This window comes from Patella vulgata, chromosome 2 (genome assembly GCF_932274485.2).
Source record: "Patella vulgata chromosome 2, xgPatVulg1.2, whole genome shotgun sequence".
Classification (NCBI taxonomy): domain Eukaryota; kingdom Metazoa; phylum Mollusca; class Gastropoda; family Patellidae; genus Patella; species Patella vulgata.
Genome location: NC_065880.2, coordinates 89,090,107 through 89,108,507, shown reverse-complemented (window position 1 = coordinate 89,108,507; position 18,401 = coordinate 89,090,107). Strand labels below are relative to the sequence as shown.

Sequence of the window (18,401 nt, the reverse complement as noted above, 5' to 3'; positions counted from 1 at the left end):
CTTAAGCATGTATTACGATCTTGTCGGAATTATAAGAATATGCGCTAGAGATTAGTATATTTGCTTTCCAAAGAATTCAGAAAATTGCTATTTTATAGGAATATTGATAATCCATGTGTAGTGTAGTGTACATGTAAATGTCTAACCTTATTTTTTGTATAATAGACCAGTCCCTGCGTTCACAAAGCATTCTCAGATTTAAGTTAAGAATTTACTCAAAATTGTTTGCCTTATTTTTAACTAAAATATAGAAATTTATCAAATTTTTATTAATTTAATGTATCAAATACATCAATAAGAAACTATGTGCAAAGTTTTGTGTTTCTGGATCAAAGATATTTCTCATAAACAGTGATTGAAAGTTGAGTAAATTCTTAATTTATCTGTGTTTGCTTGGTGAAGTCGGGGCCAGTAGTATAGTGTAAATGTCTAATAGAACTGTATAGTGTAAATGTTATGTATGATATAACTGTAGTATAGAAATGTATTAAACATATATGCAAGAGCTAAATCGGTCTATTGCAGGTCTTTCTTTAGGCCTGAAATGTTATCTAAATTATTAATTAGACATTAATTAACCTATCCAGACCATAATCAACTCTAGATGGCATCGCTAGCCTGCGATCTTTAGTGAATTATGAGCCGATTTACTGCATAACTTTCCTTCACGATTTAACGATTGTGAATAATCAAGACTACATGTATGCTGTTTATTGTACTGACTTTAGTGATGATGATCAAGGCTTTGCGGAAATTTCAATCGCTCAGTTCTCGGTTCATTGTGGATCAATTTGAATGAAATTTTCAGCAAATTGCCTTTACATTATCTAGTTTTTAACTATTATAGTGAGAACTGCCAACTCGTTATCAAATCTCCCATAATGTATCTTTAAAGATATGAAAGCACTCCACTTTATCTTGCACCTTCTAACCACTCCAGCATGTATAATTATTGTCAATGCTATGTAATATGTCTGTCATCATTAACCCAATCATTAAATATTGTGTATGGTCTGAAAATCTGCCTTAAGTCTGGACCTTTATGTGTTATATACCGACCAAGAGTTTTAAAGCCAGATGAATGAAAATAAACATCATTGTTTTAAAGCTAACTGGTTGTTTTATCCAAATTTCGGGGATCACGGTGGCTAAGTGGGTAAGACGCTGGCTCGCTAGCCTGGAGGTCGGGTGTTCAATCCCTGCATTTGCCGAGAAAGTTCATCCAGATTTTCCGGCGTGGTTCCCCCATGTCAGTAATGCAGGATGGAGGGCCTGACAAGTACAGCTGTCTAGTCGTTCGGATGGGATGAATAACTGGGGTCCCGAGTACACATTGGCATGCACGTAAAAGATCCCTTGACAGTTGGAATTCGATATAAGAGTAGGCCGTAGTGCCGCTGTCAGGGCAAAATTTCCCGCATAGCACACTGTATGGCGTATGCCCGTCTTCATTAGCCCAGTTCAGAGCATAATAGTAGGATGTTAAACCCCATTTCATTTCATTTCATTTCACTGATCCACTGGATATAGCAATAAGAATTTAAAGATCCTACATCAGATACCTGAGCTCAATTATACAGAATATAAGCCGATTTGTCGACCAATAAGACTTAGTAGATTAATTGAACGCATAGGGAGGGGAGGATGAGTTACTTTATTACCAGTCTGCTTATTAATTAATTTACAATCTACGTCCAGTTCAAATTGCATTAATTTTTTAATGAAATAATCCCCTCCCCCCCCATGCAAGAGATATATGTCATTTCGGGACTAACACATGGGTCTTTAGCAAAGGGAGGAAACAGGAGGTCCCGGAGAAAACCCAAGAGGTTGGACAGAGGACTCTACTTCTTGTCTCGTACAACCGGGGAATCAAAACCACACCAGTTGACTCAATGACACAGACATTTCCGGTGCCGATTGACATTTCAGAAGATAAAAAGATGATTTCATAAAATAAATAAAAAGTAGTGTGAAGTTTGTGTGACCAAATTTATGTTAGAATTGATTTGAACAAATTGGGTCAGTATGTTTTTGGGAGACGACTTTTTACTGTGTGTGGTCTGAAAATGAAATGAAATGAGATGGGGTTTAATACTTTTTAATCTGGACTATAAGTGTAGAGCTGTTACGATATATTTTTCAGGACATCCTCTAACTGCTCTTTGTCGCAATGTTTTTGAATGGGATGGAAAACCCAATACCCGTCTATACATTGGCATGTAAGAGTAGGCCATAGTGCCGCTGCCCGGGCAAAATTTCCCTCATAGCACACTGTATGGCATATGCCCATCTTCATTAGCCCAGGTGGACAAGAACAGTAGGATGTTAAACCTCACATCATTTCATTTCAAAATGTTATTTCTATCCCTGTATATTTTATCGCATTAAAGATTGGTGTCGACTTACAAGCTGAGTATACAATGTTGAACTATGTTGTCTTAAAGTGAGAGAGAGAGAGAGAGGGAGAGAGATGGGGTTTAACGTCCACTCGACACAAAACTAGGTCATTTCGGGACTAACATATGGTTTAATTTTATTTACATAATTCGCTTGCGCGTAGGGGTCTTTAGCAGTGGGAGGAAACCGGAGGTCCCGGAGAAAACCCACGAGGTTGGACAGGCAACCCTACTCCTTGCCACGTACAACCGGGGATTCGAAACCACACCAGTCGACTCAATGACAGACTTTATGATACAGCGCGTTCACGCTAACCATTCAGCCATCCAACGCCCCTAGTCTGAAAGTAGCTAAGTCTCCAACTCAATATCATCCAAAATCTTCAACATTGAAAACACGATTTATTTGTCAATATAAATCAACATTCATGTTGTGATCTTACTGGGAAAAGATGGGCTTTTGATATCCAATATTTAAGACAAAATAAACATTTTACCATTGGTACACGAATCGTGTACCATAATGTGCTGCAGCCCCAGTTGCATCAAGACTCGAGGGACGAGTCTAGACACATTGCACCAAATCAAACGGCGTACATGTAGACTGGAATAACCAGACGCTAGAAATTTGTGCTTGCTTGAGACTGCTGGCTTATTTCGCCGAACATAACTGATTTGAAATTGGAGTAAAAACGGAAACCATTGAATGTAAATCAGTTTATATACATTCAAATTACAGTATTATATGCGTTGCGACCCACTTTTGTCAATTTCTAGGTCCCAAATATTAGTGATTTAGCTCCTTTAAACTTCCATTATCATCCTCGACTTTTCTCAATTGTGTTGAAAACATGCTTTCATCTTCCCCTAGTCGTATGGGTGGGGGATTGGAGAGGCCTCACAAGTGGAATCGGCTCTATCTTCAGCTTCTGATTCAAAAATTACCTTTTAATAGAACATCCTCGTAAACGTCCTGTACATTACAAATTACACGATTTTCGGCTATTTGTGTCGGGACTAATAAAATATAACATGGACAGAAAATCTATAAAATTACCTGAATTTGATTGGTTGAATTGATCTTTTTAATCAGTATGGTGCCCTTTATGGTGAATTGATTTCTAGATTGCTGAAAATCATCAATGGTTTGGAAGAGATCGATGGATTGATTACAAGGCAATGGTATCGCGATCTGTTCTCAGATTCTGATCAAATTCTACTCAGAGACAAAATTAACTATGGTTTAATTCTGATTCTGCTTTGAGGATAATTAAAAAAAAAAAGAATTTTAAGTTGGATGCTTGGATGCTAGGTGCATGTGTTGATGTTGGTTTTAATTCTGTGTCTGCTTTGAGGATAATTAAAAAAAAAAAAGAATTTGAGTTTTGGATTCTCGATGCATACGTTCATGTTGGTTTTATGTGAAACATTTTTCACAAGAAGTGATTGATTGCGGATCAATGCACATACATGGGGGAAGAATTAAAGAGACCATCTATACACAACCTTATTATTAAATTAAAGAGACAATCTATCAATAGCTAAAGAGACAATCTATCAAAAGATTAAAGAGAGTTTATCAATTGCTAGATTAAAGAGACAATCTATCAATTGCTCGATTAAAGAGACAGTCTATCAAAAGATTAAAGAGACAGTCTATCAACAGCTAGATTAAAGAGACAATCTATCAATAGCTAGATTGAAGAGACAATGTATCAATAGCTAGATTAAAGAGACAGTCTATCAATAGCTAGATTAAAGAGACAATCTATCAAAAACCAGATTAAAGAGACAGTCTATCAATAGCTAGATTACAGAGGCAGTCAGTCCATCAATAGCCATAATAAAGAGACACTGTGTCAATAGCTAGATAAAAGAGACACTGTATCAATAGCTAGATTAAAGAGACAATCTATCAATAGCTAGATTAAAGAGACAATCTATCAACAGCTAGATTAAAGGCTAGATTAAAGAGACATTCTATCAAAAGCTACATTAATGAGGCAGTCCATCAAGTATATCTTATTTAAGGTCATCAGTTGACAAGTTTTAGTTTGTGCAGAAGGGGCAGCTCTACACACAAACTCTACAGACAATGCAAGCAATAAATAACAAATATCAAACCAAGTAAATTTTTTTAATTTCAGGCTGTAAATATACAAGGTTTATCAGATGATGTAGATAATAGTGTCCATGGTGACGAGGAAGTTGTTGAATTAGAACCTCCAGCACCTCATACTACTTTTATACCCAAGTGTAAGATAATCGGTAAAGATGCGCTGTCGGCACTTGAACGAGCCAAAACCAACAAATGTCGTCAGGAGATTGCTGATGTCGTCTGCTTGGAACAAGAAAAGAAACTATATGTTAAAAGTCTTCCAAGGTCGTGTCCGGTTGAAGGTTAGTATTTTAAATTTCACTTATTTTCACCAAACCATGAAAATATGTCACTTATTTTCAACAAGCCATGAAAATATGTCACTTATTTTTTATCAAGCCATCAAAATAAGTAACATATTTTCACCAAACCATGAAAATATGTTACTTATTTTCACCAAACCATGAAAATATGCCACCAAACAATGAAAATATGCCACTTATTTTTTTGTCAAACCATGAAAATGTATTACTTATTTTCACCAAACCATGAAACTGTCGCTTATTTTCACCAAGCCATAAAAATATGTCACTTATTTTCACCAAAATATGAAAAATATTACTTCTTGTCAACAAGCCGTGAAAATATGACACTTATTTACACCAAGTCATGAAAATATGCTACCAAACCATGAATATATATTACTTAATTTTATCAAACCATGAAAACATATTATTTATTTTTGCTAAGCCTTGAAAATATGCCACTTATTTTCACCGAACCATGAAAATATAATACTCATTATTCACCAAACCATGAAAATATATTACTTATTTTCACCAACCCATGAAAATATGCCACCAAACCATGAAAATATATTACTTATTTTTTTATCAAGCTGTGTTGAAAATAAGCCACTTATTTTTGCTAAGCCTTGAAAGAAGACATTAAAAAAAAATACCTCACAGACAACTATCAATATTGTATTCCAACTGCATTATTTATTTCTTAAACACAATTTTTATTCTATTCACAAAATATCTGAAAAAAATCTCTTGGCACCACTTCCTGTCGATCCTGTAACCACGATGTAACCTCAAAAAGTACACTGGTGTTCACTTCCAGATTCAATCAAATCTGCAATTTATCTTAAGTGACATTTATGACGAATGTCAAGTTAGAAAAGGCGTTTGATTTCCACGCTGACGGCTGCGACCTCCGCGACCTCCGCAATTCATCACCAGTTTTATCTTATTTAATCTTCTATTCGGCAACGAAATTCAATTCTTCAAACATCTCAGCCCAGGGTACTCCATTATTTTTTGTCATTGAGTTTTCGCGTTTTTTTTTTATTGCAATCAATACTCCAAGTGTAATTTGTTCCCGCCATTTCTTCGCTGGGTTTTAGTTCTCACCATTGAAATTTTTTTACGACGATCGGAGCATGTGATTACCGTCTGTTTATTGTCGTTTCCTCGCGGTTTCCACAAACTTTAAAGTGTTTGAACAAATTTTGCGGACATCTTTATTCTCTGTGCCAATTATTTCTGGCTATTATTTGGGGTAAGGATGATAGGTTTATGGCCGTCGTTTCTTGTGCGGCTGACATCTTCCAGCTTGTTTTTCCTTGATAGTGTTAAAGGCTCAGACAGGTTTTAATTCGTGGATTCAAGTTTCTTGTTCGTAGAGCTGAGAAAATCTAATAAAAGTTTGAATTAATCTGGCTTGGTTGAATATCTTGATAAATTTTAAAGTCCCGAGCTGAACCTCTAACTCAATATTATCAATAATATTCGAAATTAAAAACACGAGCTAGAATTCAATTTTGGTCCATTTCAATCAATGTTGATGTTGTTATCTTGCCGTGAAAATATGGAATAATGTCAACTGTTTGGGAGGCAGTGAACATTTTAAATCACCACAGGAGTCGTGTATCTACGGCTATAATGATTTTGAGCACCATTTGTAATGAGAAAAGGAAAACATATCCCAGAAGACAATGCAGAGTTAATTAAAAAATGGCTGATTAACAAACGACAAAATACCAATAAATTCAAATGTGCAGAATGGACTGTTCACATATTTGCTGGCTCAACTATTCTAATCAAATTTTGTTAAGCCCAACCAATTTTATGCAAGAGCTAAATCTGCCTATTGCAGGTCTTTCTGTAGGCCTGAAATGTTATATATATAAACTATTAATTAGACATTTATCAATATGAAAAGACCATAATCAACTCTCGGTGCCCTCATATGTTTTCGATTTTCAACAGATTTTAATCTGATCTGCTGTTCAACGTCCTTGATGATTAAACTCAAAACTGGATAACCGAGACTTTGTTTGAGACTTTGTTAATTATCGTGACAGCAGTAACAATGACAATCGAGGCTACAGTGATTTTAAAATAAAGTTTTCTCGGCTTATAGTAAAGCAATTTGACTGAAATTTTCAGCAAATACCCTTTACATTATCTTGTTTTTAATTATTCTAGTGAGAACTGTCAGCTCTTTATCTAATCTCCCATAATGTATCTCTAACTTTTATAATCAAACATTAAAATTTTTCAAATTTCGATGGACAGATTCTCTTTAATTTAAACAGAATTAAAGTAGAAAATTGAAATCATTCTGGTCTTAATTCAAGTTTTTATGTAGAAGATTTAAATCTTTCTGGTCTAAATTTAAACTTGTGAAAACTGAATTATAAGATTGAAATAATTCAAGTGTATAAGTTTATGTAGAAATTAATTAGAAAGAGATTGGTTTATCTGCATTTTTACCTGAAATTTTTGATGAATCTGCCAGGTTTGAATGAATGCAGCTGTCCTAATTTTCTCACGCAATTACCTTGATTAACGATTCAATCATCAGACAGTTAAAAGCATGACACATTTACAGGCAATTCAAGCAACAGTCCTAAACTCATATATCCAACCGCATAATTAACACAAGTAAAAATGTACGATGTGAACCAGGAATATTCTATTCGGGATGTTATCTACAGAATAGGGGAGATAAGTTTCGCATCGATTGTATATGAATTGAGAGCCTTAGGTTGTTTCTGAGGAGGTGGGGATGGGGGTGGGGAATGGCCGAATGGTTAGCACGTGCGCCTTGCATCATAAGGTCTGTCATTGAGTCAACTGGCGTGGTTTCGATTCCCCGGTTTTACGTGAAAAAGGAGTAGAGTCGCTTGTCAACCTCGTGGGTTTTCTCAAGGTCCTCCGGTTTCCTCCCACTGCTATAAAGACCTCTACTCGCAAGTGAATTATTGAAATAAAATTAGACTTTATGTTGGTCCAGTTAAACTCTTTTTCTCTCTCTCTCTCTCTCTCTCTCTCTACCAGAGTAGGTTCAATTTTCTCAAAGTTCACAAAGTTCTTCCTGGTACAAGAGACAGTTAAAGAAAAACAGGAACCTAATCCTCTTTTAATAATGGTACTTGAAAAAAAATTATGTGAGATTGCTGCCAGCAACAGACACAGTTAGATCTATCAAATTTTCCTGTTACACGGAGAAATAATTTAAACTTGACAACATCCATTCCCCCCTCAATCTTCCAATTTAAAACTCCGATAAAATTTGTCCTCATAAATTCTACTCGACTTCATGATTTGGTTTAAAATCATTGACAAAAGGGTTGCTTTTCTTCTCGTTCTGACAAATTGGTTTTTGATTTGATATAAAACAAGTAGTCAGTTTTTCATCATCAATAAATAACTATGTCGGTAAATTACCTTAAAGGCACTGAACCTACTACATCGGGAGCCATGTTACCTTAAAGACACTGTCCCTACTTCATTGGCAGCCATGTTACCTTAAAGATACTGTCCCTACTTCGTTGGTAGCCATGTTACCTTAAAGACACTGTCCCTACTGCATTGGTAGCCATGTTACTTTAAAGATACTGTCCCTAGCCATGTTACCTTAAAGATACTGTCCCTACTTAGTTGGCAGCCATGTTACCTTAAAGATACTGTCCCTACTTTATTGGTAGCCATGTTACCTTAAAGATACTGTCCCTACTTCGTTGGTAGCCATGTTACCTTAAAGATACCGTCCCTACTTCATTGGTAGCCATATTTCTTTAAAGACACTGTCCCTACTTCATTGGCAGCCATGTTACCTTAAAGATACTGTCCCTACTTAGTTGGTAGTCATGTTACCTTAAAGATACTGTCTCTACTTTATTGGTAGCCATGTTACCTTAAAGATACTGTCCCTACTTTGTTGGTAGCCATGTTACCTTAAAGATACTGTCCCTACTTCATCGGTACTGTCCCTACTACATCGGTAGCCATGTTACCTTAAAGACACTGTCTCTATTTCATTGGCAGCCATGTTACTTTAAAGATACTGTCCCTACTTAGTTGGCAGCCATGTTACCTTCAAGATACTGTCCCTACTTAATAACTATATGACTATTAGAAAAGTAGTGTGTTAAAACCCATTTCATTTCATTTTTTACACTTGTTTGTAAATATTGTTTTAAGATCATTTCTATTTAATCTAGTCATTTTTTCGTATGATAAAAAAAAAAAAAACACACCAAAAACTTTCAGCTTTTCCTAAAACATCAAGGGTAGTGTTTATTGCAATTTGGACAAGTGCTCTTCATATCGATAAAAGGTTTTTTATTTGCGATAACGATAAGAGTAGTTTCAAGTATTATATGAATAAGATATAAATGTTGTAACGGTGATTATCATAGCTTGCTGCTAAATCCCTACTGGGATTATTTCAGAGAACTATATTAACAATACGTGTACCATATTTTATGTAATAACCAACCGCCCATCTGGGATAACCAGAGAGCTATATTAATAAAATATGCGTACCGTATTCTGTATGATAACTGATTATCTCACCTCTAGAATAGAGAGAAGAAATGTTGAAATTGCTGTGATCTGGCCAATGATAAAATGGGCATTTCGTCTCATGTACATTGTACAGTAAACTTCACATAAGTCGAATCTAAGTGGACTGACCAATTTTATCCGAGTTAAGCAAAGATCCGAGTTAGCCGAAGACCGAAATTCAATCTTAGCTCGATTAGAAATAAACTGCAAGAGCCAGATGATAATTGATTCAAACACACATTTGAAGCTTTTGTTCGTATATGCTAGTAGATAACTTCCGTTTTGGTGCAAGTAGACAACTTCCGTTTTGGTGCGAGTAGATAACTTACGTTTTGGTGCGAGTAGATAACTTCTGTTTGGTGCAAGTAGATAACTTCCGTTTTGGTGCGAGTAGATAACCTCCGTTTTGGTACGAGTAGATAACTTTCGTTTTGGTGCGAGTAGACAACTTCCGTTTTGGTGCAAGTAGATAACGTCCGTTTTGTCGCCATCTTTGAAAAATGTCCTAAATTTTCCCGGAAAGTGTCTCGTACAGCAGACAGCGAGTTTACAGTTTTAAGGAAAAATTATATTATTGCGGTGTTTTAAATAGGCTGATTTGAGTCAAAATGAAAGGGGGAAAGTATTCTGGGGCTCTGTGCATGGAATAGCTAACCGTGCTTTACACCATCGAGACGAAACCGACTTAGTCAAATTCTGAGCCTACTGCTGATCCGATTTAGGCAAAGGGAAAAATTTTCATAAATAGAGACCAAGAACATTTTTTAGGGTGACTAAGGTACACAGTCATTCCTTATCATGTATTCTGTGTTGCAATAATTCAACAATAAAAAATACCTCTGATAAATAAATCACGGGCCTGTTCACTCCGATTTCTATTAAATCAATGCACATGTCATATTACACTATTTGTTGATGTCATTGGAAAATATCAATATGTATTGTCAATTTCAATATTTTCACATTTATATGGTTACTAGAAGAATGCCCGGCATTCGCTCGGGGGTCATAACCCTGAAACCGGAAGTGGTAGACTAACGCCACCTGGCCTGTGTTACTCCCCAGTCCGAGCTACCCCTATACCCCAAATTTCAGACTCTGGGCAGACCTAGTGTAGCCGCCAACCCCGAACAGACAAACAGACAGACAAACGACAGTCACAAATATTAGTATAGATAAAGCTTCAAAATATAAATATTAACTCTTCTCTTTTGAGAGGGGGGGGCGTGGATGTCCGAATGGTTAGCGTGTGCGCTCTGTATCATAAGGTCTGTCATTGAGTCAACTGGTGTGGTTTTGATTCCCCGGTTGTACGTGACAAGGAGTAGGGTTTTCTCGGGGTCCTCCGGTTTCCTCCCACTGCTAAAGACCCCTACCCGCAAGCTAATTATTGAAATAAAAATTAAACCATGTTATTCCCGAAATGACCTAGTTTGTGTCGAGTGGACATTAAATCCCATTTCTCTCTCTCTCACTCTCTCTGTGTCTCTTTTCTGCATCGGAGAGTTATTTTTTCCATTGATTTTTTTATTTGAAATTGGGAAAAGGATGTCAGCTTGCGTCTGTTCTGAAGATTAAAGATTTAATCTCAAGTTGCCGTTGATATTTATATCTCACTTCATTTTATCGATTCTATGAAAGAAAGAGAACATAAAATAAAATGGACATGTCTCATGTCAACTTGTCTCAACATCCATTAATTAGAATATTTATCACTTGGAGTACATGAAATTTTTTAAGGAGAGTCATTCTTTTTATTTAAAGTCAAATTTTATACTTAAACATACATTATACAAGAGCTAAATCTGTCTATTGCACGTCTTTCTTTAGGCCTGATATGTTATCTAAATCATTAATTAGAGATTGATTAACTTATCCAGACCATAATCAACTCTTGATGCCATCGCTAGCCTGCTATATTTACTGGATTTGAATACAATTTGGGATGGATGATTTAACGTCAAAATGGATAATCGAGACTTTGTTATTTATCATACCGACTTTAGTAATTTTCAGCATATTCTCTTTACATTATCTGTTTTTTAACTATACTGTCCGCTCTTTATCTAATCTCCCATAATGTATCTTTAATAGAACTAATTTAGAGAGAACTGTCCGCTCTTTATCTAATCTCCCAAAATGTATCTTTAATAGAACTAATTTAGAGAGAACTGTCCGCTCTTTATCTAATCTCCCAAAATGTATCTTTAATAGAACTAATTTAGAGAGAACTGTCCGCTCTTTATCTAATCTCCCAAAATGTATCTTTAACTAGCTCATTTAACTCTTTGTACGACCCTCTCTCTCTCTCTCTCTCTCTCTCTCTCTCTTTCTCTCTCTCTCTCTGAATGTGGTTTCTTATATCTACCCCTACGCCCTTATTTCATTCCTTCCCATATATTTTTTCATCCCTTCTCTCTCTCTCTCTATCTCTCTCTGGATGTGGTTTTCTTCATCTCCACCCACCCCCTTATTTCATCCCCTCTCTTATTTTCTCTCCCCCCTTCTCCCTCTTCTTTCACACCTCCTCTTCTTTCTATCTCTAGTTGAACTATTTAAAAAAAATCTTTATGTTGGACAAATTCTTGACAAGTCGTGAATCTGTGTTAATTATACCCACAAGATTATACCGACACACTTCAACCATTATTTTTCAAGTTTTCCTGATTTGATCACGAAGTGTCATTTTATTTATTTATTGCTTTAGTCAAGAAGATTGTAATCGGATTCGGATGTAAGCTTTAGATGATTATTTACTCCTGTGAGTATTAACAACTTTAGACAGATTCATTATTCACGCCAGGATGCCGAAAAAAAAATTATGCTTTTAAGAGAGATTAAATGTATTTGTAGTTTGAGTTAAAAATCACTTGAAGAGACAGTGGTAAGCTTATAGGAGAAATAAAATGAAATGGAGTTTAGCGTCCTACAGGGGGGTTGGATGTCCGAATGGTTAGCACGTGCGCGCTGTATCATAAGGCCTGTCATTGAGTCAACTGGCGTGGTTTCGAATCCCCGGTTGTACATGACAAGGATTAGGGTCGACTGTCCAACCTCGTGGGTTTTCTCTGGGTCCTCCGGTTTCCTCCCACTGCTAAAGACCACTATGCGCAAGCGAATTATTGAAATAGAATTAAACCATATGTTAGTCCCGAAATGACCTAGTTTGTGTTGAGTGGACTTTAAACCTCATTTCTCTCTCTCTCTCTAACGCCCAACTGTTCTGCTCCGAATTGGGCTAATGAAGACGGGCACACACAATACAGTGTGCTATGAGGGAAATTTTACCCGGACAGTGGCACTACAATCTACTCTTATATCGAATTCCAACTGTCAAGGGATCTTTTATTTGCACGCCAGTGTACACGGGACCTTGGTTTTTCTTCCCTTCCGAACGACTAGACAGCTGTCCTTGCCAGCCCCTCCGTGCTGCATCACTGACAAGGGAGAATTATGCCAATGCAGGGATCGAACATCCGACCTCCAGGCTAGGAGGCAAGACTTTAACTCAGTATCATCCAAAGTCTTCAACATTGAAAACACAACTTATTGGTCAAATTAAATCAACATTGATGTTGTTATCTTATCGTAAAAAGATGGGCTTCTGATATCCAATATTTAACACAAAATGAACAATTTAAATTTGGCACACGAATCACGTGCTAGGATACTTTTGAGTGCAATTTGTATTGAAGCAACTGGATGAACAAGGCTAAACATATTCCACAATAGAATACTACCAGTATAGACTGGAATAACTAGAAGCTAAAGACTGTTATTCAATTTGTACCCATTACGTATTTCGCTGAACATAACTGATTAGAAATTCCAGCGGGAACAGAAACGATTGAACGTTAATCAATTTATATACAATCATATTACATTATTTGTGTCCATTTCTAGGTACCAAAAACAGCGTTTAGCCCCTTTAAGACTGGTCTCAATTTTTCTTTCTTGTAAATCCAATTTTTTTTATTTCTAGTGAAGCCTGTACTATTACAGGCCTATAGGACTGACAGCGCAGTAGACACTTAAATCTGGTGCCCGGATCCATTCACTTAATTTAATATTTGTTATTTATTTCTTGCTATGTCTATCTGGTTTGTTCTGTTTCGTGTGTAGTGATATTATCCTGCACTTTCTATATTAACCCAGTCATGTTTTTTTCTTCAATCGCTTTAAGTGACATTAAGCGTGAATCATAGGATTTAACAAGATCAGGCATTGTTTTTTTAAGGGGAGCGATCGCTCTCAAGTGCCTGCCGCTAACCTGAATGTCGACCCAGGGGTATTATCATCATTTATGAATCCAGGAGACCCTCCTAACATGCAGTTATTGATCTTCAGAACCATTTCCCATACACACAACTAATCACTCTCCTTAATATCAGATCATTCTCTTTAATTTCTAAATCACTCTTCTTATCGAAACTGGGAGAGCTTTTTTAGCGGAGCAATTTTTTCAATTTGTTGATTAAGGGGATCTTTTTTCGACTCTCCTCTAAAATACAAACAACGACGACTGCAAGATACAGGTCATCCTGCATGTATGAGTGTTAATCCCTTGATAAGAGTGTGAATGCCACTTTAACAAGATACAAGTCATTTAACCCTTTATAAGAGTGAGAACGCCACTTTAACAAGATACAAATCATCCTAGAAGTGTGTTTAACCCTTGCAAGTTTTCTCACAACTCAATAAATTTTGATTAAGATAAATGGCCAACTCGAGGGGAAGATGAAGAACAGTGTGAAAAATAAATGATAGATGCTAGAACATACTGGTTACAAGTCTCCATTATAAATTGGTGGTTCTGGGATGCCTGAAGTGCCATTATACAGGCTGAAATTACCAATAAACAACCTGTAATCGTGAGTAGGTGTTGTTATGGTGGGACACAAGAGCTCAATGTAAAAAGATGAGAACTCTTACGAAAATGACCAATAAAGCCAGAAGTCGTTACTCGACAGAAACGTCTGCTTCCAGGATAGCAAATTATCTTTTAGGGTAATTTTATTGTCCATCATAGCCATTAGATATCTTCAAGCAACAAATACTCAGAGGTTTGAATCACTAACCCATTTTATTACTAATATTTGTGACTCATCATTTGTCTCAGTCTGGTCAGGGTTGGTGGCTTCACTAGGGCTACCCTGAGGCTAAAATTGTGTATAGAGATAGCTATGGACCACCACTTCCGGTTTCGGAGTTTTTTTATTTTTTTTTATTTATTTATTTTTCCAAGAGACATATCAAAGATGACAATAGAGTTGATAATATAAAGTTACATGATGATAAAATGAAAAGATTTTGATGAGAGTGCATTGGCCGAGAAAGTTCATCCAGATTTTCCGGCGTGGTCCTGCCTTGCCAGTGATGCAGGACGGAGGGGCCGAAATACCGAGGTCCCGTGTACACATTGGCGTGCACGTAAAAGATCCCTTGGCAGTTGGAATTCGATATAAGAGTAGGCCGTAGTGCCGCTGTCCGGGCAAAATTTCCCTCATAGCACACTGTATGGCGTATGCCCGTCTTCATTAGCCCAGGTTAGGAGCAGAACAGTAGGACGTTAAACCCCATTTCATTTCATTTCATTTTGATGAGAGAAAAAGTAATAATGCCACGAATGACCAGCCTCTTGAAGATAACCCATAAAAATCTGCTTAAATTAAAACTAGGTTTATTTCCAATGGAGTCCTTGTTGTATCCAGATCATGGCTATATCCTTGGTATCCGGGTCAACTGCTAGTGTTGGGGGTTGGATGGCTGAATGGTTAGCATGCGCGCGCTGTATCATAAAGTCTGTCATTGAGTCGACTGGTGTGGTTTCGAATCCCTGGTTGTACGTGACAAGGAGTAGGGTCGCCTGTCCAAGCTCATGGGTTTTCTCCAGGTCCTCCGGTTTCCTCCCACTGCTAAAGACCCCTACGCGCAAGCGAATTATTGAAATAAAATTAAACCATATGTTACTGTTAGTCCCGAAATGACCTAGTTTGTGTCGAGTGGACGTTAAACCCCATTTCTCTTTCTCTCTAACCTGCTAGTGGTTTCATAGAAGGGGAATTTTTAAATTGTGGTCCCTATGCACAAGTGAATTATTGAAATATAATTGAACTATATGTTAGTTCTGAAATGACTTAGTTTGTGTCATGTGGATGTTGAACCCCATTTCTCTCTCCCTCGTTAAATCATGTTTGTTAACAAAATTTGTAAGATCTTTCCAATCAGTACTTAGATTCGTACCGTGTCCCAAACACGTGGAATGTTATCAAAAATAAAAAACTATACAATAAAAACCATCGGCCATCTTAAATCCAGATGTTTTTAATATCAGATCATCAACTTATGAAAACATTCATGGACTACGTCTAGACATTTTACCTGGGTAATCATCCTACCCAAAACTAGAGAAAATAAAGAAAGCAGGAAGTTGTAGTTTGGTTGCTATAACAACCATATGTCTGACACCTGTAGTAATGATTTCAGGTTGTCCGGTGTGCATAGTCTTTGATATCCAGACACTTGTTTTCTGTGGCAAGGAACTGAAATGAAATGGGGTTTAACATCCTACTGTTCTGCTCCAACTGGGCTAATGAAGACTGGGGCAAGGAACTAAAATGGAAAGTTGTATAAAAACAGTATATATTGAAATTCAATCCTGAATTTTTGTTCCATACATATAGCTGCAAGTTATGACTAAAGAGAGAGGGAGAGAGAGATATCAACTCAACACAAACTAGGTCATTTCTGGACTAACATACACTCGACACAACTAGGTCATTTCGGGACTAACATATGGTTTAATTTTATTTCATTAATTCGCTTGCGCATTGAGGTCTTTAGCAGTGGGAGGAAACCGGTGGACCTGGAGAAAACCCATGAGGTTGGACAGGCGACCCTACTCCTTGTCACGTACAACTGGGGATTCGAAACCACGCCAGTCGACTCAATGACAGACTTTATGATACAGCGCACGCACGCTAACCATTCAGCCATCCAACCCCTCAGAATGTTTTGTAAAACTGGGCCCGGTTGTTTGGCGTGTTGTTTTTGGTGCTAGGGAGATTGTATAAAATGGAAACACAAGTATTTGAATTTATGAATTGAGCCAACTAAACTCACATCTCATATTACTATAGTCATTAATATATGACATTGTACATGGATCCGTTGCTTTGTTTGTTGTTTTTGGTGCCAGGGAATATTTTACAGAATGGATACACTAAACTAATATTTCTTGTTACTTTGATCATTTATAAATAACACTTGTACTCCATCCGTTTTTTGTGGTTTTTGGTTCTAGGGATATGATATTAGCATAGAATGGAAAACACAAATTCTTTCTACCCAAAAATTTGATCAATAAAGTTTCAGAATGTCTGCACATTTGTCAGTAACATCAGACACTGGTCAAATTGATATTTGTTTTTAGGCCTAATTACCCTTGTAGACAGTCGTATCCATTTTCACCCGGTAAGTAGAGAGAGATGTTATATATCATTATATTGTCAAAACCTCCATTCACTCTTATATTCCCAGTTGTATTATGGTGGCAATCACTAAATCTATTTACATGGCATATTGACCATAATTTCCATAACATAACAGAGAGTTCGTCCCCTTTGAATAAAAGCTGCGTAAACATTTTACGAAGATAATTCACCAGACTCCAGACATGTTACATTAATAACAATTCCTTTTGTCGATCTGTTTCTGTTGGTACAATGAGTTGATATTTAGGTACGTCAACACGTCCGGGCTATAAATGATAAAATGGTAACCACACTTGTGGAGGAGGTGTTTAACAAACATTAGATAGTGTTATTCCAAAGCCACAGACAACTTTATGACAGTATTCATGTTAAAATAGTTATAATTAAAAATCTAAAATGGGGATTAACATTGTACTTTCCACCAACCGACAAGGGAACTTTTGAGTGTATGCCAGCGTGTACATGTACATGTATGTACACATCAGATAGTTTAAATCAGCCTAATATTAGTCCACACTTTAGTCCATAATTAAAAATCTGAAATGAAATGGTAATTAACGTCAAACTGTTCTCCACCCACTACTCATCATGTTATTTAAACTGCCAAGGGATCTTTTGCGTGAACTGGGTTGTACATGACGAGGAGTAGGGTCGCCTGGGTTTTCTCTGGGTCATACCATGTAAATAATCAGTTTGACAGATTATATATTTTATTGTCACCGAAGATGTTTTGATACTTCATGGATTTTAACATTGTCATTTATTTTATTGTAATAAATGACATTTTCACAAGATGGTCTTGTGTTTTTTGGTATTTATTGAGATGGAGAAATTGATGCTAAAAGTTCCCATTACCTACAAAAGAATACATATGTGACAACCTGTGTTGACTGCCCAGACCACTTAGCTGTTGCATTGCCTGGCAACCTATCTTTCAGTATTTATAGAGGATGGGTAGCAAGGATCTATTATGTTTAATAACTGACATGTTGATATGAGGCAGATATTTATGGAGGATGGGCAGCGAACATATATTTTGTTTAATAATAACTGACATATTGACATGATCGTCTATTTTTATAACCACATCCTGTATTTATGAGAATGGATGACTGACAGAAATCGGTAGGATTAGATAATATTATCGATCAGCTTGTCATGAGAGCGAGAGAGCGAGATGGGGTTTAAAGTCCACTTGACACAAACTAGGTCATTTTGGGACTAACATATGGTTCAATTTTATTTCAATTATTCGCTTGCACGTAGGGGTCTTTAGCAGTGGGAGGAAACCGAAGGACCCGTAGAAAACCCACGAGGTTGGACAGGCGACCCTACTCCTTGTCACGTACAACCGGGGATTCGAAACCACGCCAGTTGACTCAATGACAGACCGTATGATACAGGGCAAGCGTGCTAACCATTCGTCCATCCAACCCTCCAGTTGATTTGTAAAGAGTGCGATATTAGTCTGACAGGGAAGGTGACAACCTTCAAGGTTTAAATGAAAACAAGCATGCAATATACCATGTTTCATACCATATAGACGTGTCTG

General features: G+C 36.8%; 1 protein-coding gene across 1 annotated transcript in view; it reads left to right on the top strand.

The window, feature by feature from the left end:
• LOC126810054 (xylosyltransferase 2) overlaps positions 1-18,401 on the top strand; it is a 70,097-nt gene that overhangs the window by 31,723 nt on the left and 19,973 nt on the right. Inside the window, exon 2 of the mRNA XM_050535001.1 lies at positions 4,547-4,799. Coding sequence (XP_050390958.1) covers positions 4,547-4,799 — 253 coding nt within the window. The remainder of the gene's footprint in view (positions 1-4,546; positions 4,800-18,401) is intronic.